Source organism: Acromyrmex echinatior, chromosome 5 (genome assembly GCF_024713525.1).
Source record: "Acromyrmex echinatior isolate Ae372 chromosome 5, ASM2471352v2, whole genome shotgun sequence".
Classification (NCBI taxonomy): domain Eukaryota; kingdom Metazoa; phylum Arthropoda; class Insecta; order Hymenoptera; family Formicidae; genus Acromyrmex; species Acromyrmex echinatior.
The window spans coordinates 15,103,014-15,128,184 of record NC_141856.1 but is presented as its reverse complement, the minus strand read 5'-3'; the positions used below and the strand labels follow the sequence as shown (position 1 = coordinate 15,128,184).

The 25,171-nt window shown below is 33.4% G+C and overlaps 1 protein-coding gene across 1 annotated transcript in view; it reads left to right on the top strand.

Annotated features, from left to right (window-relative positions):
- The first annotated feature begins 10,465 nt into the window (after positions 1 to 10,465).
- Positions 10,466 to 25,171, top strand: part of mdy (diacylglycerol O-acyltransferase) — a 101,875-nt gene continuing 87,169 nt past the window's right edge. The window contains exon 1 of the mRNA XM_011065035.2: positions 10,466 to 10,868. Coding sequence (XP_011063337.2) covers positions 10,744 to 10,868 — 125 coding nt within the window. The 5' untranslated portion in view covers positions 10,466 to 10,743. The remainder of the gene's footprint in view (positions 10,869 to 25,171) is intronic.

Sequence of the window (25,171 nt, the reverse complement as noted above, 5' to 3'; positions counted from 1 at the left end):
TTAAGGGAATCGTTAGAATTATCCTTCACCGATTTGGATGGTCTTTGGATATGTTATATTATCAAAAAATATTTAATCCATATTTTTTGTCTGCTTAACATTTATGGATCGAAACAACACTTGAGAATAGGATTGAATTAAAAAATTTGACATTAAAAAAAATAACTATATCATTAGAAGTATAAAATGCTTTGGTATAAAACTTTAAAATATTTTTTATATATATAGTTTCGAAGCTATTCGTTGAAAATAAAAAATTTCGTTATTTTCGAAGGATTATTCATAAACTTGATAAGCAGATAAATAATATGAGTTTTATATTTTTTGGTGCTCTACATCAATATATCCCAAAGCTCATCAAAATTGGGGGAGGAACAGTTTCGACAGTTTCCTTGTAATTCCAATAATGTAACACAAATGGGACGATATTCAATATATTTCAATATATTTCGATGATTTTTGGATATTGACATTTATGCGATTCATATTAGGACGTATGACGTGACTTTCTTTTTTCGGAATGGCGAAAGGAAAAAATTGAAACAATAAAACACAATAACGAAAAGGCACGTATCCTGAACATTGTACTGTTTCGCATAGTCTATAGCTATAACGAGTGTACTTTCAATGACCTGCCAATGGCATTGCCAACGGCTACCCATTAATTTAATTAGTGTGCAACCATTCGCGCATGCAGGCGACCCATTTCCGCTCTTTATTTCGAGTCATTTGAGTTTTACTTTGAAACGATGAATCAAATTTGTAAAACATGCACACGCGTTTTCGCAGTACTACGCCGCTCCCACAAAATTGCACATTTTCCGTCAACCATCGGCGAAATAAAATATTCAACCGCGGGCAGTTGCTATTAGATTAATGGAGGTGTCTATAATAATGTATTCTCTCTCTCTCCCTCTTTCTTCATTAAATGTAGTAAAATATATTATGCATACAGAATATCCTAGCATACCATTATGGTCAATTTTTTTATTTTGTTTTTCTGGAATATGCGTTCTTTAAATAATTATAGATATACAAGATAAAATAAAATCGTTAATCTTTAAACAATTAGAATAATTATCTTATTTGGGAGAGAAATTTTAAGAAATGTTTTCAGCGTTTTACTATATTTTAAAAATTATAAGATATTTTAACGAAAATAATTTTCTTCAAATGTGATATCTGTAACATTACAAAACATGACATCATAAATGTTGTATGTTATATTTGTACATATTACAGTTAAATTTAATTGTGTACACGTTATTTTTCTTTAACCCTAGTATTTTATACGTCATATTTCCTACATATGCTACTGTGTACAATTCGCGTACTTAGGGTACATTTATTACAACGTACTATGCATATTTTATTATTCCGGCTTAAATGGAATTTCATGCACCGGATGGAACGTGAAAACGGAGATGCGGTTAGCTTGTTTGATATTCATTCCTTACTATTAATCGTGTTCAGGAGTCACCATCAGCGTAGACAACCCCCATGCAAACATACGCGAGAGCTCGGCTGGCTGAATATCCTGCGATCCCGACGAGGCAGGAAGGTGTAAGTACCGTGTTAGTCTTACGGGTTATGTCGCAGCTAGCAGAGCTAACTAATAGCCTCTTAGCCTCGGCTTAGGAAGGATCACGCTGCAAGCGACCGCACCCTCTTTGGCTCTCAGACTCTGGAGCAAGCCCCTTAACCCTAGATGCAATCCGTAAGCCTGCACTGGGCTTGTAAACGGTCGATTCCTTCTGCCCCTGTCTGACGATAGATTAATTTGCGTCGCTGACTGATTTTTAGGTCTTGACCTGAATATAGATCGCAGTAAATTACATCGAGTGCGGATATCAAACAACGTCGTTATATCTCCCGATAGTTTACAAGTTGAATTTGAAGCAGTTGAAAGCATACGCTCTTACAATTACCATAAAATGATATTAATGATATTCTTTCAGTTTTATTAATAGATCAATTTAAAAAGCGAATGTTACGATATTAAAAAAGATATATTATCAAGATCAAAATGCTTTTGATACAGCTAGAAAATGTATAAAAGTAAAGTCTCTTCTGTTTCATACTTTGTGCTTGTTTAGAAGTTATAGCCATAAAAAGCGTGAAACTTGATAAAAATTATTCAGAAGGCAAAGAGTTACAAAAAGTATCGTGTAATAGTCTATTTCGAAGTACCTAAAGCATTCTTGTGAGGTCTCCTGAATTCAGCTATCAAAAAGTTTGAAGTAGAGCATTAATAAAGAATGCGCTCGTGTACTGATCCACTTGAAAATACGTATGCACCAACACGCAGACGTTTCGCTGCTTTCGCCTTTTATGAACGGCGCATGCGACATTTTAAAAGCAATAACCTTCATGGGCGTTTAAAGCAAGTTTCTTAAAGCGTTAATAACACGGGTGCATATGCATCAAATTTGCCAATAATTTCGCAATGGAGGATCTTTATAGAAATTTCCGTCTGAAGTGACAAAAGAATTCATTGGGCAGGAATGATGCTCGGCGCGTAATAAACTGATGGCGGGCGGAATTTATTCACTGGTGTATCGGCGATCGCAATTCGTATCGATGCGAAAAGTTAGGCGAGACACTGCGACAGTTTCGTAAACTCCCAGTGGAGGCAATATAACGTCATTATCTCGCGGTGTGCACTAAAGAACCGATGCATCGCGAGATTTATAGTGGCGATGTGCAACATCTATGCGAACCTTTATCAACGAAAATGGGACGCTCTCTCTCGGTTGATGACAAAAAGCCGATAGGATACATACGTAAACAAATCCACGGAGAGTTCGAGTTCGCCGGTCCTCGACGTGCCATTCATTAATTAAACTCCGTTTAAGGAAGTATCTGAGTAGTGGTAAATAATGGGACAGTCGGCGACATGTTCCGATAAACTAGGAGGTCTGGGCCGTCCTAACTCGAACGTATATGCCGCCCTTCGTTTTCCTGTGAAATTAATTCGAGCCCGCGGGAGTTCGCCTAAAGGGACCGGACTGCCCACCGGCACGCCAGTAATATTTCAAAGTGCTGAAAACCTGCCGATACACCGTCGAAACTTGTCTCCCTTTTGGGCTACTAAATAAATTAGCCAGCAGGTGTTACGCCCAATCGTGATCAAGCGGTTTTTCACGTCTCATTCGCGAAGTAGCATGTATTGTACACGTTCATTGTATAATTTCAAAGTGTCTGACAATATCCACTGTTATCACTTTGACCGCTCGGCATTTTGTTACTTCTATTCTACTGTCAGGAAAGCGTAATTATTGAGCATATAAATATATTTGTTAATTATTAAAACAAAGGTATTAAAGGGTTTTGAGCAGAGATGAAAATAACCAAATTTTACAGTAATTTATGATAAATTAGTCAGTAATTTTTGAAGGTTGGTAAAATGATAATTTTAAAAAAATTATAAAATAGTTTGATGTATTTAGTCTTTAATTATTAAATTAAAAATGCTTTATTTTAACTCCTTTTCATTTTAATATTACATATTGATATATACACGATATAATATATTGTATATCAATATGTAAATTAATATGTAATATTATTTCTTTTAATTATTATATATTGAATATATGAATTAAATTATATATATTGAAAATATGATAATTAAACTAGATACATAATTTAAACTAAAGAAACTTCAAATAAGTTTCTTTTATTAAGGTTCTGAAAAAATGTAACAAGTACAGTAATCTTAAACTATTTTGTACATATTTTGATTTTTTAATTTGTATTTGTATATTTTTTACTTTACGATTAAACTTATAAAACTTTCATTTATTTGCTTGTTTGGCGACTATCTAAATAGAGAATAGGAATATCTAAATAGAAATATAGAATAATTTTAAGTAATTCAGTATAAAATTAAATTTTAAAATATAAATTTTAAAACAAGGAATTATGTAAAAAAATACTGGAAATTTTAATCTGCATTGCTTTCTATTTTTTTTTAATCACTGTATCAAATCTCTAGGGAACCATATAGTATATTGAAAACGGATTTTAGCATCGATTAGATTTTAAATTTAGTGAACAGTCTTATTATTATTTTATCAGCGATTTATATTCTCAATGATAATATTAGAAGAATATTGTTTTATATTATGCATTAATGTGAAACATAAGTAAAAGCTATTTGTGTACAAAATTATAAAAAAATAAATTTTATCGAAATTACCAATAAATTACTATTTTACCGTAAGTAATTGTCAAATTGAATTTGACGGTAATTTTACATCTCTAGTTCTAAGCCAAGTTAGGTTTTAATGTTAAGTAATAAATACTAAAAGTTACAAAAAAAAATCATATTACTAAAGGTCGAAATTAGAAATGTTACAACGATATAAAACATGACAAATATTTTTTTCTCAATTATATTTTATCTTAATTAATATTCTTTATCAATAATTATGCTAAATCGCAAGGAAAGGATGAGATAAACAGAAAATATTGCGGATATATATACATATATCCGCAATATTTGTATAGAAGAATTGGACCATAATGAGACCATAACGGATAGCGGAAATTTAGCTAAAAGCGGTATTTCCTGCGCGCGTGATTATGCTAGTTTAATCGTCGACGTACTAATCGCAGCTCGTGATCTCGAGAATGTCCCTACTGCGGGCAAGCGATGATGATACCACGTCGTTCGGGTGTACGGTGCCTGAATTCGAAGTGCGGATCCTGGTGACTGAATTCGCCTCGGGGGTGATTTACAGGACAAGGAGGCAATAATCCCGGGTGGCGATGGTTCGACCAATATTGCAAAAGTTTCGAAGCTTGTTCTTGGAGCCGACTGTTAAAGTTCAGTCGGTCGTCTCTTCCGGAAACGACTGACACACGACCGTAAGGCAATAAGGAATGCGACTCGATGTTCCGCAAAAGTCGCTAGACATTGATGGATACTTGCCATTTTTTTCTTGGAATATATTACGTTATATTTTAAGAGCGAAGTGCATTCCCCGTGCGCGTTTGTCCGTCGCCAGACAATGATTGTGTACATTATTAAATGTTCCGTACTCAAGTTGCATCTGTCATCAGATAAAACTAAAAGTAATTCTGTAAATTGTACGCAAATTTTTTACACAGTACAATGTAATGTTATATCATTATACTTAATATCTTATAAAGTTATATACTTTATACTATTATATAAAATCTGAACTTTCTTAAAATTACTACATAGCAAAGTGATGAAGATTAATAAATTAAAAATAATATTACAAAAGTAATAGGAAACTGAAAGCTAGTACACAGTTATTATTAATGTACAATTCTTCTTTATTCTTCTGGTACTGAGAGCTCGATTAATTTATAATAATAAATTAATTAGAATTAAATAAATAAAAAGAGAAAGAGAGTGAGTGAGTGAGTGAGTGAGTGAGAGAGAGAGAGAGAGAGAGAGAGAGAGAGAGAGAGAGAGAGAGAGAGAGGAAAAGATGTGTTTATATTTTTAAAATGTGTTACTTTTTGTATATTATCAGATATAAATATATAATAATTTATTTTTGTATCTGGCACTAAGCACGTTTTTGAGTTTAATAAATTTATTATTGCTTCCACAGTTCATATTAAATTGAATATTTGCCACTATTTAGAGATCATATGAATCTAAATTAACAAATATTAAATTATATATATTATATATGTAGAGATATAAAATTTAATATCTCATACAGTATTCTTTTTGTACAATTACGCCATTTGCGATAAAGCGGAATTTAAAGAATTATTGAATAGAATTACGAAATTAAATTAAATTTAATATTTCACACGCACACACACACACACACACACATTTGCGTTGTAAGAATGTAAACAATCTGATCCGATAAGTTTAAAATGCAATTGAAGTTAATCCATAAATTATGATGTCCAGTTTAAATATTACTTTGTCAATAAAATGGATTCTATTAATGATGGATTTACTCTCTTTATGTTCCTTTACATTTGGAAGTTCCAATTCAAGAGTCGTTACCAGCGGAGTTTCATTGTCGAATAATAAAACCTTCGTCGATTATGTACGTCACGTAAAGCAGCATGCATATAGGATCATGGCTCGAAAATTTGGTCATAAATGATGAATTTTGATGAGACCTCGGGTACCAAACACCGGAATATCTCATTCCACGAACGTCCTAAAATACCCGTTAAAGGAGTAGTTGCAGCAGTAAGTGAGAAAGAGAAAGCGATACATCAAATCGCTCAAACTTCCGGCGTTGGTTCGGCAGACGTCTATAAGGCGACGTGCGTATGTGGCATAACGTGCAGTATAGTACCAGGTAATACCTGCGGTTGTGGCCGTAAAGAGAGTTCACAAACGACTTAGATGCTTTTCCGCTCTCTGAATTTTCCCTACCGTGGTCCGAACGACCGCACGGAATGCGTGAATTCGCGTTAGGAAACGCCGGCAAAGTGCCGGAGTATGTGCAATGTGCAGCATTGCCTACGTGCCGCTTCCGGTTTTTCGAGATGAAAACGGCCCTCATTCGCGTGGGATTATTTGCGAAATTCTTGTGGAACGCCTTGTTAAACACACGTTGCCGACGTTATCGCTCCAACTTTGTGAGATTTAATTCGCGAAGCTATGTGTTATCGGCAAAAAGATAAGCAAATATGTATAAGCGCTTATATCCGGATAAAGGGTGGCAAAATTATAGTCAGAAATACTTAAATCTTCAATTGTAGAGGATGATGCAATTTATGATTATTTCATTTTGCATTTTTTTAACAATAATGTGTTATTCACGATATTATATTTTAAAAATACAGAGCTAATTTTAATAAAAATATTTACTCTAAACGAAAAGTTGAAGGGATTAAGCGATTAAAAGTGATTTACATTAAATATTTTTAATTAAAATGTATAAACACTTTATCTTTGCTTTATCTTTGTCAGGCTGTAACGAGGTGATAATTTGATAGTAAGAATGGTGCTGATAGTAGAGAATAAAATTCGAAGTCAGTCTGAAATAGAATCGGTCTTTGGAAACGGCGAACGTTTACGAGAGAGAAAATAACTCTCGCATTTACAATGGTTTACATTCTGTAATAATCTTGAACTTTGATGACCGTCAGCGGTACGAAATGGAAAGCTAGATTGTACTACCGGTACGTGCTAGTCTGTTCTTCCAAGGTTTCATCGTTTCATACAAATGCGATTTTCAACTGTGAGTCTTCGAGTAAATTTACAAAGGGTGTATAGGTAAATATGCGACTATTCTGTTTTTCCGTACATGAGGATTACGTCAAGTAGTTTACCATCGAGCGAATGTTTGCTTGCCACTCGGCGGTCGATGGAATACTAAAGTTCTCTACAAGATTAGTATTTGCTCGGCAACTAGATTGGAGCTGATAAGTCAGGAAATGTGAAAACATATATAAAGCTAAATGAGTTATTAAATTGATCAATTCGTGTAATGCGTTTTTATATGTTATGTAAGAATAAATAATACTCGATTAAATAAATTAAAATAATCAGTTAAAGGGCTCACAAGCAAGATAATCTTCGCTATCGTTATTAAATATTAAAAATAGTTATAAAAATAATTATATTCAACTAAAAATACAAATACAGACGTTTCGACCTTCTCCGATCATTTTCAATGTTACATTATAGTCTACAAATAATTACAATAACATATCAAAAATTCTTCAAAAGTCAAGCGCTTATAATATTAAAAACATTCAATTCTGAAGCAACAACGTGTGCCGAAGATCTTGTTATGATTTTAAGAAGTTATAGGATCTTTTCTTAAACCTGTCCATGTGTCATACCAGGAATAAATCTCCTCTTTTGACAGCGTATAAATTAACATAATTTGCTATCGTGTAAGACTATTAGATCTCTTCTCAAAAGCTTATATATACTGATTATCCATAATAACGTGATGATGTATTGCTAATTTAAGCTAGTGAGAATTTAAGCAAATTTTATTAATATTAGATCTGTTTTCTGTGGCTAAATCAGTATACACTTTTGGAACTTAAAGTGAGGTAAATATATATTTGATATTTGTCGAAAGTGAGGAAGAAAGTTCTAATATAGGAACAGAAAACAGATCAATCGTTAGTATTATTATTATTATTATTAGTAATTATATATTTTATTTTTCTCTATTTCAATTATTGTAATCATAAATTTGTGATAAAATTAATAAATCTTTTAATTGTGAAGAATTTTTCCAAACATTTTGCACTAAAGTTGTTGAAATGCAACGAGTGTAAAAAGAAATAATTCGCGATGCATCCTTTGTGTACACAATCCTCAAAGGTTGAAGGATTTTGATCCGACTCAGGAGAAAATCGGCCTAAACAGTTCGCAGCACATCACGTCCCTATATAATAACGGATCGTGGAAACTCGTACGCGTCACCGCTCGGTAAGCCCGCAATCTACGAGGGTAGATCCCTCATACATTTTCCAAGGATCTTTACGGGCATCAGCGCCCTGCCGCTCTGTGTACTTTAATTAGCTCGACATTCCTCTCGTCTCGTTTGGCTTGACGGTGCCTTTCAACCTTCCGGCGACCGATTCTAGCGAACATTTGCGAAATTGTCTCACCCGCCTGGGCACGGGCCTTATTTGCCCCGAACTTTGGGAGATCCGGAGTTAGAAGTTAGGAGCCCGAAATCGAAGTTCCATGGCGAAGTGACAGTAGTACGCTATCTGAAATCTTAATGGAAGTGACGACACAGTGATTACCTCGTCGTTGATGGGACCTTATCGCTTGGGATGTGTCACTATCGAATGTTTGATTTAAGGAATGACCGACGACTCGCCACCTACTTTCGTCGAAATTGGATCGTAATATGAAACAGGCGTCGATTGATGCGATGAAATTGGAATCTTATTTTTATCGTAATACATGATATGGGAATGACAAAGTAATAGCTGTGTTTAGCAGAAAAAACAGTTTTGCAACTGTTTTGTAAAATTGTTTAATATGATTGGTTTAATATCTTGCTCTTAATTTTTCATTGGATCTGAATATTTAGACCAATAATATTAAATAATTTAATAAAAGTTGCAAATCTGTTTCTTTTGCTAGACGCAGTCATTCTCATAAATAGAGAAAGCTTGAATGTCTGATTTGTAATTAGAGGTTATAAATGAAATGTTATTTATCATCTTTTTCTTTTTAAGTGGCAATTTATAAACAAGTGCCTCTATATGAAGTTTTATAGAAACGGAATTAAAATATTTATTCGAAGCGATATTAAAAAATTTAATATTCGCATATATGTCAGATATTGTTTCGCTCGTAGAAATAAGTGAGAAAATATATATATATATATATATATATATAATATTTCAACCTTACTAAAGTTGCGCGTAGTAATTTTTTATGCCAAAAACCAGATTTTATGCCAGAACAAAAGAGCTATTATATAGTATATAAAATACAATTGTACAATTGTAAAATTGAATCGTAAAATCAAATTACAATAGACTATAACTACCTATTTTAATTACAGACATTATCCAAAAGATTTTAAAGCTAACAATAAAGGAAATCATTCGAATTGATTTCATATTTTTAAAAAAAGAGTGAAAGAGATAGGGAGAAGAGGGAAGGGAGACTTGTATTGTTCATAAATTCTAATATTTATAATTTAATTATCGTTCATAAATTGACAACGTTTTAATTAATTCATTTTTTTCATCATAATAAGATAATTAGTTACACAGAATTGTAATAATTTTCAAAAAAAACACCCAGTTGTTACTTATGATATTGCTAATTAATATTGCTGGTTTTGCTAATTCAAGATAGTTTCCAGGAAATAAATAAATGTATGACGTGACTTATGCATATTTATAAAGCACATGTGAATCGTTAATATTTATAATTTAATTATCATAAATCGCACAATAATTTTTTAATTATTTTAACAATGATTGCAGATAATTAATTATATAATAATAATAATAATTTTTAAATTATTTTAACTTTAATATTTATTAATTAATTATATAATAATAATAATTTTTTAATTATTTTAACAATGATTGCAGATAATTAATTATATAGAATCGCAATAATTTTTCTAAAATACAGCCTAGTTGTTTCTTATGATTCATAAGTTATAATACAACTAGCTAATATTACTGGCTTTGCTGACTCTCTAGATAATTTCAAAGGGTAATGTACACGTGACTCAGTTATGTTCCCAAAGCACATATAATCTCAAAGGCCAATTATCTATCGATGACCGTTATCCGTCGAGAAACGAAAAATAGATAAACAGACATCGTCTACGGAAGGAGAAAGAGAGAGAGAGAGAGAGAAAGAAAGAGAGAGACAGAGAAAGAGAAAGAAGATAGCTGCGTTTCTTCTTCGATAGTATCGTCGCTACCACGCTGTGAGCGTGTCGATTGTGTGAGTGAAGGCCGTACGGAGATAACTTCATACCACTCGCACATCGTTCGGCAGGCACGTCTCTCACGCGTTGGGAGTACTTAGGAGGAGGATTCCTCGTTATCGATATCAGTCGCCGCCGTCGTCGCCGCGCGTGCAAGTCTCACCAACTCCGGAACGTGCGTCGGCTTCCGCTCTCGCTCGCAAGTCATCTCTTTCTCTCTCTCTCTCTCTCTCTCTCTCTCTGTCTCTCTCCTTTTGCCGCGCGCCGAGAGTAACTCGTGGCGCGCCGTGCATCTCAGGCCCACAAACACGCGTGCTTCTATGTTCTACGTCGTCGCGCGCGGTACGACGACATGACGATCGAGTTCGAGCACAGTGATGTGTTACGGATGCGAATACGCAGGACGAAGAGCGTCACGAGGGCGGAGGAGATCCAGAAGGCGGAGCAGAAGGTCCGCAGATCGCAACCTGACAAGCCGTGAGTAACTCCCGCACTGTCACAGACTGGCTTCCGTCATTGCCTTGCTCGCGCGCTTCGAATTCCGTTTTCTTCTTCGCATTTCTCTGTATTATTGTACAATGTATCGCGAAATCCACCCGTTGCGAGGTCCACGATACCGCCGATCGATGTGGCGTAGGCCACGACGGCGTGGATCGTACACTCTGTCTAGCGACAACCGCGAGAACGGTAACGTACGCCGAGCGCACGATGTGACACGAAATTTTTCGTCAGGCCTCGAGAAACGCACGACGTAACAGACGCGTTTCGTGTAACGTGCGCATGCCCGTTCGTATCGCATCTGGCGAGGAGCCACGAGAGGGGATACCCCATTCTTCACGACATCGCTTTGTCTTGCTCCATTTCGCATTGTGCATCCTGCTCTGATGCGTACTTAATCGATGTTGGAGGTCAGCCGCCCGATGGCAGGGCATCCTGCGTGCGGTTGAACCTACAGCTCGTTTCATGGCATCGGAGGCACGGCTGTGTGCCGATCGCGAAATCGCGAAATAATAAACTCTAAACATGCATGCCCCGTCGATATTGGAGAGAAAAAAAGAGTAGCTATACCGTGAAACTATTTTTTCCCTTGTTTCGATGATTTTTACATTCCCACGGCTGCACTCGGTTTTGTTCGTGATGCAATGTTCTTATGGCAATGTGAATTGTTTAGAATTGTGCCAGTGTGTGTTTATATCGGATATACGATGCTATTCATATTTTTAAAACTTGTAGGATTTATACATTCAATTGTTAGTAAAGTTAGAGTTACGTAACGAAGAATTGTAAAAAAATATATTGTTCGTGAAGTTCATTATGTTATTAATGTGATGTTAATAAAATTACTTAATAAAAGGAATTTAAATATTTTGAGGTCATGTTTTTGTGAAAGGACATGTCATTTTATTCTAATAGACTTTTTATGACATGCAAAATCATTGACATAAAAACATGTGAATATCTTGCATTTTTGCATAATACAGAAGTTGAGTCATATTTTTTTAATAGTGTCAGCACGATATTCATTATTACAGATATCAAGTTTTAATTCATAAAATTTAGGACGTAACTTTAACATGAATATCAAACTAAATTAAAAATTATGTAAAAAAAATATTAAGGAATCATGTAATTTCTATAAAATAAAAAATCGATATGTGAATTTGTATAAATTATATAATATAAAATACATCACAATGGTATAATATAATATTCTATATTATATTAGTTTATATAAAATTTATATTTTGTATAATTTATTATATTTTATGTATAGTAAATTATACAACATAGTAAATATCCGATATATATGCAGTAATATTTGTTTTTTGTAATGACATGACATCATTAACCTTTGCTTTATGTAAAATATTATATTATATAAAATATCATATATATACACATATAGTTTTTTCTTCTATTTATATGCAACTGACAATAATTACGACTTTATAAATAATAATTGTTCATCCCAAGTTGACCTCCGTATTGTTAGAAATAGTATCGTATGAAATTGTTGTGTCAGCTTGTTGTATCCACAGGGTGTAAAATTAGACATTGCATCGAGGAATATATCGATCATTTCTAGTATAAGCAACTGCTCCAGTATAAGCAATTGTAAAGTTTTAGACACTTGTTCGACTGTACAAATCTCATTCGTCAACCCGGGATAAGTTTCTCCTCGATTGCGTATAATTAATGCACGCTCCTTGCTATTTCAGAGCTTCACATTGAAATTTGAAACCATCTATTCTCTTCTGTCGAAGTGTCTATCAACGAAGTCGAGTTAGACTTTGACTGTATTATGCTTACAACTTCGAATGTAAATCAATCTTTAACGAGATCGCACCATCGAATTTGAAGAACTTGGAGAATATCTTGTGAGAAATGTAAAATTCAGTCTCGTAAGACATTCTAATTTGACTTTTACGTTTATAAAGAGGAATTATATAAAATATGAAATAGATTATAATATAGAATTCATTTTTCAAGAAAGAAAACTTTACACGGATTATTTTTCTCGCGTGATCTGTATAAAACTTTCATGATTCAACTTTATAATGTAATATATATATATATATATAAAATTTTGAGGGGAGAGCTTTAATTTCTTATTATATTATTTTAAAGAGAGAAAATTCTATATGAATTACTTTTTTTGATCTATGTAAGACTTTCATAATTCAATTCTATAATGTGTAACTTTGAGGAGAGGACATTGATTTTTTTATTGTATTATATGCCAGTTTAATTCACTTTGTGATACTATTTGGTTTCAGTTTATTTCATCTATTACACTATTCAATATAATGACTATGAGATGCATGACTGTGAGATGAAAAAATTAATAATGAATAATTCTTAAACGTGTTTTGTAACGGCAAAGTAAAAAGTGCCATTAAATAGCATTATACAATACAATAATAACAGTTATATTTGATTTATATGAACTCTCGGTGACGTATATGTACGAAGTCGAAGGATTCAGTTTAATATTAATTAACGGTGTGATAGCTTCTACTGAGGAATTAAATATTCTTTGAAATTGACATTAGAAATTGGTGTGGCCTGTATTTGTATTTCACTTTAATTGATAAATACACACATTCATCGATTAAAGTAAGATGTAAATACAGATCTATATGTATAATATATTAATTAAATAATTTAATATTCATATTATTCTTAGTCGTTTATTTTTTTCCAATAATTAATTATTAATCTGCCAATTATGGATGAATATGGAGAGGATATTAAATTTCAATTGAATTATTGTATATGTATACCGAAAATATCAACATAACCATTTCTCTCTTAAGAGTAGATAAATATTTTTTTTTTAATTGTATATAATAAAACATTATTATTGATATAATAAAACATTTTCAAGTAACTGAAATTAAGTAAGTAAGAAACTTGAATTGATAAAGCGCAAATAAATAAAGTTGTCGTTTTGCAAAATATTTTAATAAAAAAAATATCGATAAAATGATTATGCAACAATTTTGTTTAAAGAACAGCAAAAAAGTTTTATAATTTGTATATGTTTCTTGTTTCTCTAAATATTATTAGGTGTTGGAATTAATTCGTAGCGTTTTTTAATGAAAGAATGTTATTTATTTCACATGAGCATTAAAAAATACATTAATGAAAGTACTTCCCATCACTTGTAAAACGCTACGAATTAATTCCAACACCTAATATATTATATTTTTATTGTATCTAGAACTTAATATATATTTCTTATAATTAATTTTCTGAATAAGTTTGTGTTAAACGAACAGTATAGTTTAATGAAAAAAAAATTAAACTGAAAAAGCTTGAAATTTGCTTCGAAGCACAATAGAAATTGCATGAATAATAATGATTTTACGTTATGATTCTACCAGTCAGTTTATGATATCGATATATTTGGTTCGGGAAACGTCATTTCTGTCAGTTAGACATCAGAAGATCGTAGGTCAAGGTTGCAGATAACGAACTTTCGATCACGCGATGCACAAACAGTTTAAACGCCTCCGTGCGCCCCGGTGAGCGTAATTAAGCTTTGGGTCGTACCGAGATTTTGCTTTAACTCCTCGGCAACCCCTTCGCAACATAGTCGTCACTCTTCAGTGGCTTCCGGAACCGCTGACGTTCCATAGAGTGGAATGCGTGGCGAAGTATGCGCACCGGAACACCATCTTTCAGTGCCGTTAATTAAAATGTTAATTCGAGTGACATGACAAAATCGTTTTGACGCGATATTGTCGCTAAGATTTTTTTTTAAATGCCTCTATTCCGTATCATTAAACAATTCTTCTTATATGAAAATATAGCTTACGTTATTTTTTTAATGAACATCCATTGTTTCTGTAGATTTTAGCATTTCTTTATAAAATGAATAAAATTACAAAATCGAGTAAAATGTGAATTTGGTTATGTTTTAATTAATTATTAAAGTATACGTATACACAAAAATAAAAATAAAAAATATTAAAGAATTTTATTTTTCATTTTTAAATTTTATTAATAAAGTGTCTGTATTTCTTTCTTTATCTCTTACATATTAATGTTTGACATTGGTAAAAGTTATTTATTTTTTACTTTAAAATAAATGTGTTATTTATTAATTAATAGTGTATAGTGTATATATATATATATATATATATATATATATATATATACTATTTTTCTATTTTATTATAATATAATTAACGATAATGGTGATATTATTTCTCTCTTCCTCACATGTTTTTTATAATACTTTTTATAATAAATAGACTTTTATATTGCAAGTTTTTTACATGGATTAAAAAACGCATCTGCATCAAGTATTTACTGCTAAGCTAAAAACTCTACTGGCAATGGAAGCTAATAAATTGATGGTTTATTTACGGTTTAATTAGAAATAAAAAATATACATGTGGTTCAATAATTAAAATCGTTAATCAAAGTATTTCGATTTTGCATTGACGTAAAAGCATTTGTTTAATACGAGTAGAATATAACAGAATACTGCTGCATTGAAATTGTACGCATTGAAATGCAGAATGCTGTACATTATAACGATCATATCTTTCTACATTTTTCTTTTTTGCATATTATAAAAGTCGATTGAGAGATTATATATAAAATATAATAATACATGAATAAATTATTAGCCATAAAAAGTATTGGATTTATTTAATACAATGTATCGTAGAACAGAGAATGCATGTAAACGTCGCAAAAACATTTATTATACTCGTGATTAATTAATTGTCACGTTCGATGTATTTTAAATGCAATTTTTCTGTAACATACAAAATACTGATAAGGTATAATTTTTTAGTACAAATATATCTCTGATATAGAGATGAACATATTTATGCGAGTTATTATTTTGTTTTATTAATTACTGGGAAAAATAACGAAGAATTGCAAACAGATTTAACTAATAAAATATCAGAATAATTAAAATGAAGGAATAAAATCAATGTACATATTATTCTAATATTGATTTTAATGAAAGATTTTTCTCGATGGACGAGAAAAGAATATTTCTCGTGGAAATAAAAGCGTATGATATTGAAATTAGCTATTACAAATTCAATGTTATTTCTGTGTTTCGAAAATATTGTACTTTGTTACGCACCAACTTTACCTCTTTCTGCCGGCGTGTGTATGTGTGCCGGTTGTTTCACGTGAGTTCCGTCCATTGCGCTGTTCACAGTAAGAAGAAAAGGGGAAAAGAGGAAAAGAGGGAAAGACAAGAGAGTAAAAACTTACCCCCTTCAACACGGTATAATGACTTGCAAACAAGAGTTTCTTGTTCTCGAAAATGGCGAGTCTCTTTTGCCGCGTCGCAGCTTCTTTTCCATCTTGGCGCGCGCGCGCCTCCTTTATTCTTCCTGGTTCGCTCCTTATACCGGCGAATCCATCCTCGAACAAACGATCCTTATATTTACTCGCGGCGTATTTGTCGAGCGTTTCTCTTGTTTTCACGAGTTTGCAATTAGACGTACGATGGGTACGAGCCTGCAGCCGGGCAATATCGGATTCTCGTCCCCTTCTTTCCGCGCGTGAGCGACGAGGAATACAGATAAGAGGCAGATAGAGCGAGAAGGACGGGGGACTGGTTGCTTTACAATGTATTTCCGGAATGCTCGAGATTGACTTCGGAGTTGCCGATCTCCTCCCGTTCTCGATTTCGGTGCGGAAGTACCCGGGATGTGTTTGCCCACCTGATTCGACGTATCTTGCTCTATAAAGAGAATTGCTAAGTTCACTGATGCATTGTTTAACTGTGTTGTAACGCTCACTCAGTGGAGCAACAATCGATTACCGCCAAAGACAAGATACAAATTGGGATCTTCCGCCTTGCGTGCTGCTAGAGAGGATTAGCTAAACTCAAATGCTACATCCGGAGAGTTTGCACAAACTAGTTCGCATGTAACTAGCGTATACGTCTCTTATGGAAATAATTTAGAAAGTTATTAAGAGAAATAAATATTTATACGTGGTGCGGTTATATTATCACACAAATTAGAATATTGAAAAACTTTTCTAGATATCAATTTTCCGAGATAAGAAGAAGCTCTGATGAAACCCTTTGATAAACTAATTTCTAATGATTAGTAAAGTGAATCTCATTTTAAGATTTTAATTTCCTCTGGACTATTAGTTGCGTTATTATCGCGTGTACTGATACTAATTCTAGAGTCAGTTCCATGTAGTGCATCCCATATTTCGACCGAGTGATGCGTTCTCTGGCAAAAAGCTTCTTAATAAACCCTGCAATCACGCGTTATCTCCGCGGCGGGTGGTAAAGTTTCGTCCTGACGTTCAACGTGCTACGGCAAATTTTTGCTTTCCGTTCACCCACCGTCTTTCTCTCTCTCTCTCTCTCTCTCTCTCTCCTCCGTCACTGCTTTTTTGCATTTCGTCGAGTTTGGCAAAAACTTTTAATCTCTCGCGAGCCCAGCACATAGAATCGTCTCGTGTAGTGCCTTCGAAACGGATGAGGATTAACGGTATTGTGCTGTCAATCCCGCAACCCTTTCCATCCAACGTTGCTGCTACCTCGCAATTTTTATCGTTCTTTCTTTTTCCTCTTTCTCTCGCCTCGTTTCCACGGTAAGATCGTAGGCGGCAGTGGCAGATTTCGCGCGCGAAATCAGGCGGAAGAACAATGGTGGCGATTACGCCGACGGAAGGGACGGAACGAGTGTCCGGATTAGGAAGGGTTGCGGTTTTTTTCGCGGTAACTCGACGTCGCTGGCACGGAGCTCTTACTCTGCTGAATCGTCGCGAAGATGACGCGCCAGATGATATTTCTCAGATTTATATTTTAAAATTACATGTTTGAAAATAATTTAAAATAAAAGTTTAAAAAAGGTACAACAAAGATTGTTATATAAATTCTGTCAATTACAAATAATTGTTAATCATTTATTTTATTTACATTAGCACGCGCATGTGAGGTGGTCTATCTTGAAATGCTCTGCGAATATTTATTAGAAATCATATTGTGAGTCAAGACATCATTTTCTCTCATCAACATTAAGATGAACAAACCAAAAATATTTGAAGGTTTAAGGAAATATTTTACGTAGAAATATATTCAGATAAAGAACTGATGTTTAATATATTTATACAGTGTCAAGACTTGCAATTATACCAGTGCAGCCAGTAATCGTCGAGTCAAAAGAAACGCAATTTGGTCTAACCGCGCCTGCAGGATGGAGACGATGAAGCTGCCATGTGGTTTCGCCAAGGGAGCAAAAGAAAATATGGTAGTCGTGTCACGACCAGCTTTAAATTAACTTCTTTAACGCTTATCTGACTTACACGAATTCCGTTTGCTGTTCACAAGATAGGTGAGAAAATTTTTATGAATCTCTCCAGAATGCATTACCAAGATTGGAAACGTCGGTCAGAGAAATCGCAATAAAATGGTTTGTTAAGAAAAAGAAGAAATGGCAAAATGAGCAAATAAGATGGAATCTAGACGGATAGGTAGATAAATAAAATAGATAGATAGAAAGAAAGAAGACATTTTTCATATCATAAAGACAGAACGAGAAATGAATTGGAAGTTAGAAGAAGACGATAAGTAATCGATTCCGAAGGTAGTCGGAGCTGCGAAAGGGGAGGCGTATGGAGTTGAGATGAATGAAAGTGAGGGAAGAAAAGCCTGTTTAAAGCGTCGTTTAATTTTCCTTCATGAATCATTTAGAATATTCTTCCGCCAGCGCCGTTTCTTATTCTCTTTCGGTTCACCGATTTGCCAGCCGGATGTTGTAGTAGGAGGATTCCCTCCTCATTACACGGGTAATATATGTATATCCGTCTGTCGTTTAAATATTCACGAGGTCTTCCGGTATCAGGATTCCCGAGGAAGATACCATTCGACGAGGAAGGTCCACGTACCTGATACCATTCTTCTATTTCCTGCTTCTTCTTCCTCCTACTCGGCGTGTCTACGTTGCGCGAACAACTCTTCGCTGTTTTTTTTATGAATGATAAAGAAAAATAAACGAGATGGACAGAGAAACAGAGAGAAGAGAAAAAAAACAGTATTATGAGTTTTGGCTTTCAAATTCAGCCGAAAACAAAAGATCATCTTTATTTTTCATGGTTTTATTGGTTTAATAGATAGATCGTGAAGTATATGATTTTATGCAGAAGTAAGCCGATGTTTCGTGCTGTTGCGTAACTCGATCGTTAAAATCTACAACGATGATTAGACAAACAACACATTTTTTTTATTTTGAATGGAATGTAAAAAAATGAAGTATTATGTTAATGAAGAAAACAATAGAATTGAATTATTATTAAAAAATATTTATATCTATTTTTATACGATAGTAAAAATACTGTTTATTCAGCATATATCACGGATGACTAATGTCCCGTGTCATACTGAGTTTGCATGAATTATTCCGAGATTGGGGACTTATATTCAACGCCAACGTAATTTCCTTACTGGTATCGTAGAATATCGTGCACTAAGATGTATTAAAAGAGTATTATTTCGTCGTTATTCCAAACATCATGTTTATGTACAAATTTTTTCATACAATTTATATGTATATATATGTATAACATACACAAAAGTTTCTTTTTAATTATTTTCTGATATAAAATTCATTTATAATAACAGATAATAATAAAGATAATACTTCATGTTTTGTTTCTTTATTCAATACATCTATTTTAAATATAATGGTTACTTAATACGCTGTAGAACAATGTGCAGATGAAATACGAGCACTATCAGGAAATGCTGAACAAATGTGAAATATGTTACGAGAAAAGGTACTTTGTACGTAAACATGATGTTTGGAATAACGACGAAATAATACTCTTTTAATACATCTTAGTGCACGATATTCTACGATACCAGTAAGGAAATTACGTTGGCGTTGAATATAAGTCCCCAATCTCGGAATAATTCATGCAAACTCAGTATGACACGGGACATTAGTCATCCGTGATATATGTTGAATAATTATTACGCAGATAGATGTGCAGTCAGACACATCGTTGTTATACAGTGCGAGGTCGCGTTTGAGTATCAGTCCCAATAATAACGAGCAAGTAATTAAATAAACTCGCACAGTACGATATCAATGATTATGTTACATTTTAATGAGAAAGATGAAGAAAATGATAATTCAGTATAATATTATTATTAAATTTTTAGTTATCTCAAATGTATATGCATTTATTATTTGATCAACGTTGACGATTTTCTATAATAAAGAGAAATATTTACAGTTTAATTTACTCGTTTGCGATATTCGTCGTTTTGTTCGTAATTTCCAATAAAATTGTCTCGAAAAGTGACACATAGAATCGTTCGGAAAAACGTTGGTCGGATTGCGAAAATGTCGGTGATGGACAGTCGGGTATTGGCGCGAAAATTTATCTCGATTGAATTATGTTTCGTGACCACTACAGAACGCCCGAATAATTATTCGGAAACATCGTCCGCGTTTTGAAATATTTCCCGATGTGAAAGCGCGTTTTCTCTATTTATTTCATTTCGCTCGCCCATCATATGTCGATTATCCTCACTCCTCTTCCTACCTACCTTCCAGTCTCATTTTTGTGTTCACTATCCTGCAAAGGGATTTTTTTCACTCGACCCAACTTCGTGGATGTTAATTTTTTTCATGCAGAGAAATAATAATCGTCATATTTTTAAATTAGATCGACAGGAATGTCAATGCGGTTTTTTGCGCGCAATTCCTTTTATTTTGTTTAAAATCTACCCGCGAGCGTTGGTTTGCATTTTTCAATAGTACGCGAGTTTTGAATAAACACGATTTTTGTTTTAGATGCTGTAAATAATTTCATTTGAAAATTTTCACAGTTTTATCGGTCATGACCGTATGCGTTCTGTTTGCTTTTTTTCTCGCTATTTTCGGACGTGGACAAACTCCCAAAGTAATTTACACATTTAATGGTGCGTGCTTATGCGTGTCCATTAAAATTTTTAAATTACAAAATAATAAAAAGAAATGCGAGTATTATTTCTAATGGTAATTTACAACTGAAATGTAATAATGCAGGATGGTAATAATGATAATAATGGTTCGTGGAAAAATGATGTGAAATCACCACTGCTATTTTTTTCAATAAGACTGTAATCAGGATTTTTCATAAGTTTGAAATAAAGAAAAATTTGCTCTTTTTTTTTTAATGAAATGCTACTCATTTTTAAATAGAAATGTAGTGACAAAATAATTTTGATGAGAGAGGCTGTTTATTTAAACATTTATTCTGATTAGTGATTATAAAGAATGGGCAAAGCCTAGAAATTCGTCATGCAGATAACATCAAAATGGCGGAATCAATCATCAGCGATCATAACTCAGAGTTCAATTAAATTCGCGGATTGGTTTGAAGTCACGTTCACCACTACATCGGCGAAGAAAAACGAGTCCTCGTCGGATGTTACGAGCAAAAACTCGACGCCAAAGTTGTGCGCGCGATCGCGGTGTCGATGATCAAGGGATGCCACGGCATGGCGACTACGTGCCGAAAACTCGTCGCGTTAGCGCAAGTTTCGCTTAAGAAGAACTTTTTCCGCGACCCATAATATGTCCACTACAAGAAAGCGGAAGCGATTTGCCTTGGAGCAACAAGAAAGTGGCGCTCTCTTGGGGAGCGCGTCTTTCAGTTCCGGTTTCCGGAAGAGCAACGACAACTTAGTTGATCCTTTTTTGCTCCTTCATGGCTGCGGTTTGTCAGAAAGTGGACTGAAGTATGATATTGCAACTTATCACGAGCGGATGCTGCTTTCGGACTTTGTCTAAAAAGTATCACCAACAATCCCGATATAAATCATCCGAGAGGGCGTGTCTAGTTTCAAGCATGGTTTTCTCAACCTGACAAGACGATGTCGTCGACACTAATCTATCAATATGAAACATAATATGATACTATTAATGGAAGAAAGAGAGTCAAAAATAATGTCGACAAAATGATTTTGCTGAAATATTTAAAAATTTAGCTAAATACAAATCTAAAAACAATTTTGTTCGGCCATCAAAACAATTATATAGAACTTCCAAATTGATTGTGAGAATGTTAAAACATTTTGCAGTATTACTCATGCTTGAGATTTCTATGTAATTATTTTGATGATCCAACAAAATTATCTATTTTCAGATTTGCGGAGTAAACTAGGGTATTATATATAGTCATACAGAAAAGATGGTCATAGTCTGTAATTTCTCTGATAATTGTTAAATAGAGTATTTTTGAAGTCATTCTGAAAGCTTATTGACTATCTTACCCGAGTTTATCCTATCTATCAAGATTTCTATATAGATACTTCAGCAAACTCGTACTTTCCGTTTAAATAAAATTAAAAGTACTTTCTTATATTCATTTTCAGCAGATATTGATCGAAGTACGCCACGACATACATCGATGCGTACATCGATACGAAACATTATTTTAGCGTCATTTCTTTGATATCATATAAATCGCCGTTTATCTCATATCAGATGACTCATTGTGTTTCGCAGGCCGAGTGACAAAAGTCGAAAGGTCGTAAAATGCGTTCGCAGCCATATCTCACCTTTCCCAAAGACGCTGGTTGCGACACTTCGGACATATCCAGTCCATCGTCATTCTCATGCATATGGAATTTCCGAGCGACACGTCTGCGTCCTGTTTGCCCCAATACCAGAAGCGCGAGAGATAGCTCTTCGTACGCCAACCGCCGTTTCTATCGCGGCTCTATTAATTATCGCGATCTGCCATAAATTCTGAGTAATAGTTACGACGTACAGGTCGAGAGGGTTTATTAGGGGGACTGTTGTGTGCGGGGTAGTGGAGAGGGAGGACGTGCGACGATGTTGTTGAATGCACGCAGAAACCGCGCTGCTGAGGGTAGCTGCGGGTAATTACGACGGGGCGATATATAACGTTCGTCTGTTACATTTTATACGCAAAACCGACGGAATTCTTCACCAGACAAATTGCATCGTCATCGCGCTGTGAAGTCGTCGTCGTGAAAATTTATAATATTTGCGCACGTTACGTTATTATATGTTGTATATTTTAGAAATATACACCATATATTTATAGCAAATATATTTTTAAAAATTATATGATTTTATTAATATAATATAATTAATTGATATCTTACGTAATTAATATATTACGTAAAAAAGTATTAAAATCAGTTTATCTAGGAAAATATTTGTCAACTAATAATAAGTGAAATAATGACTACTATCACACGTAACATATATCTATCTATATTCTGATAAATTATAAATGTGACGTGTAAATATTAAAACGATTATTACGGATTTACTTAATTGATAAATATTTTCTTAAATAAACTGATAATTGTACACAATACTTAGTTTCTTACTTTATATAAATATTGCATAAGTATAGTTAGTTATTATATTTATCATCTTAAATCTCTAACTTTTATTCACACATATTTTAATTATTAATTGTTAAAAACGTAATATATTGGAATTTAATTTTATATTTGAGAAAAATGTAAAAAACATGGTACATCAGAATATTTATACAAGAAAAAGAATAATTAAAACATATTTTGTGCGTATTGTGCGTCGTCAAATCAATGTTATATTCGTTTTATCAAGTAAGAATACTTGCATAATTATTATGTATTGTTAAACATATTAAGCATGTTACATAAGTAAACACTGCCTCTTTGCGATAATAGTTATTTACGATGTGAAATAAGTACTTGTAACGAATAAGTCAATTAAGAATGCAAAAAAATAAGCAACGAAGCTAGAATAATTTATTCTCATGTGTTATTCTCTTGAATGACTAAGCAATATTTAAAACTTTAACGCTAGAGTTTGAATAATTACGGACTAAGATAATAAATGGCATATTACGTTTATGGCATGTTACATTTATTTACTGAAAGGATTTGCATTTTCAGTTAAAATCATAATTTGAATTTTAATTTAAAGAGATCTTAAATAGGGATTTGCGTTTTCATCATATTTTTTAAGATATTTATACGATTTGGAAGTTAAATTGTAATATCTTGAAGGATATAAATTCAATTTCATGGCTTTTCAGTTGTGAGTCTCTGGTTCTTCGAAATTCCAAAGAGACCGGTCTCAAGAATACATCTTATCGCTCACGCCCCGGGTTTTCGCTAGGATCTTTCATGTAAATACTTAAGACGAGAGATTCTTCTCTCCATGAAAGTGATATAGAAGCTTCACAAGACCTATCTCGATAACAGCATAATACTAGCGGTCACGAAGTAAGAGGCAATCGAGAAGTCGGCAAAATAGAATCGCTTGATATGAGATTTATTTTCCTTCTATATATTGATTACGGATATCATGATGCTATTTCTAGCGACAATAATTCGTGATTTATTTAATGGACGGATTTTTATCCTTGTAACATAAAAGTCACACAATTTTGAAGAAATATGAAATTTAAAATATAATTTATAAATAAGTAATTTAATTAATTTACGTCACGCATTAGATTGTTTAAAATGATTCCTTTAAATTGCTCAGAAATATCTTTTTTTTTTACGTACATGCTTACACGGAGAAAATTTATTTTCGATCTTACACTGTAAAAAGCGCAGTGTTTAAAATGTTTACGTTTGAAACATTTTTGTAAAACAAATGTTTAATAATAAAAAATATTTCAATTTTAAACGTTTTTTAGTGTTTTAAATTTAAATGCACAGTGTTTTGCTTGTATTAAAAAAGTTTAAAATTAAAATATTTTAAGTCAAGAATAAAACATTTTAATATCTTAAAATTAAACATTTCTTTTTTGAGTTCATTTGAAGAAAATTATTTTTTAGTTTTGGGAATGAGAGCTTGAATGGAAAGAACGTTATAATGACAAGAATATTAAGTGTGTTAAAAGTAACTTCAAGTATAAAGTACTAGAATAAGAAGTCCTATCTTATTCCTTTGTTCTTTGCTATATATTCATTGTGATACTATTCCTTTTAGTACGTAACTCTTTTCGCATCGTCATGTACGTCCAATATGCACTTTAGATATTGGAAATTCCGTATGGTGCGCTACTCTCGCGTGACTGGCAAGTACGCATCGTCAACAATACTCCGTGCATGAAATCTGAATGGTATCTATAGCGTATGATAGAGGATCGTAACACAAAACCCTCTTGTCTTGGTGTCTCTAGGGTGGATTATATACCGGATGCGTCTCCGTAATCGGCTTCTACGATACGCGTCTGTCATCCGTTCGTTGGTAGCATGCACGCGACAAGGGTCGATGAGGACCATCGTATAAACTTTTCGAAAG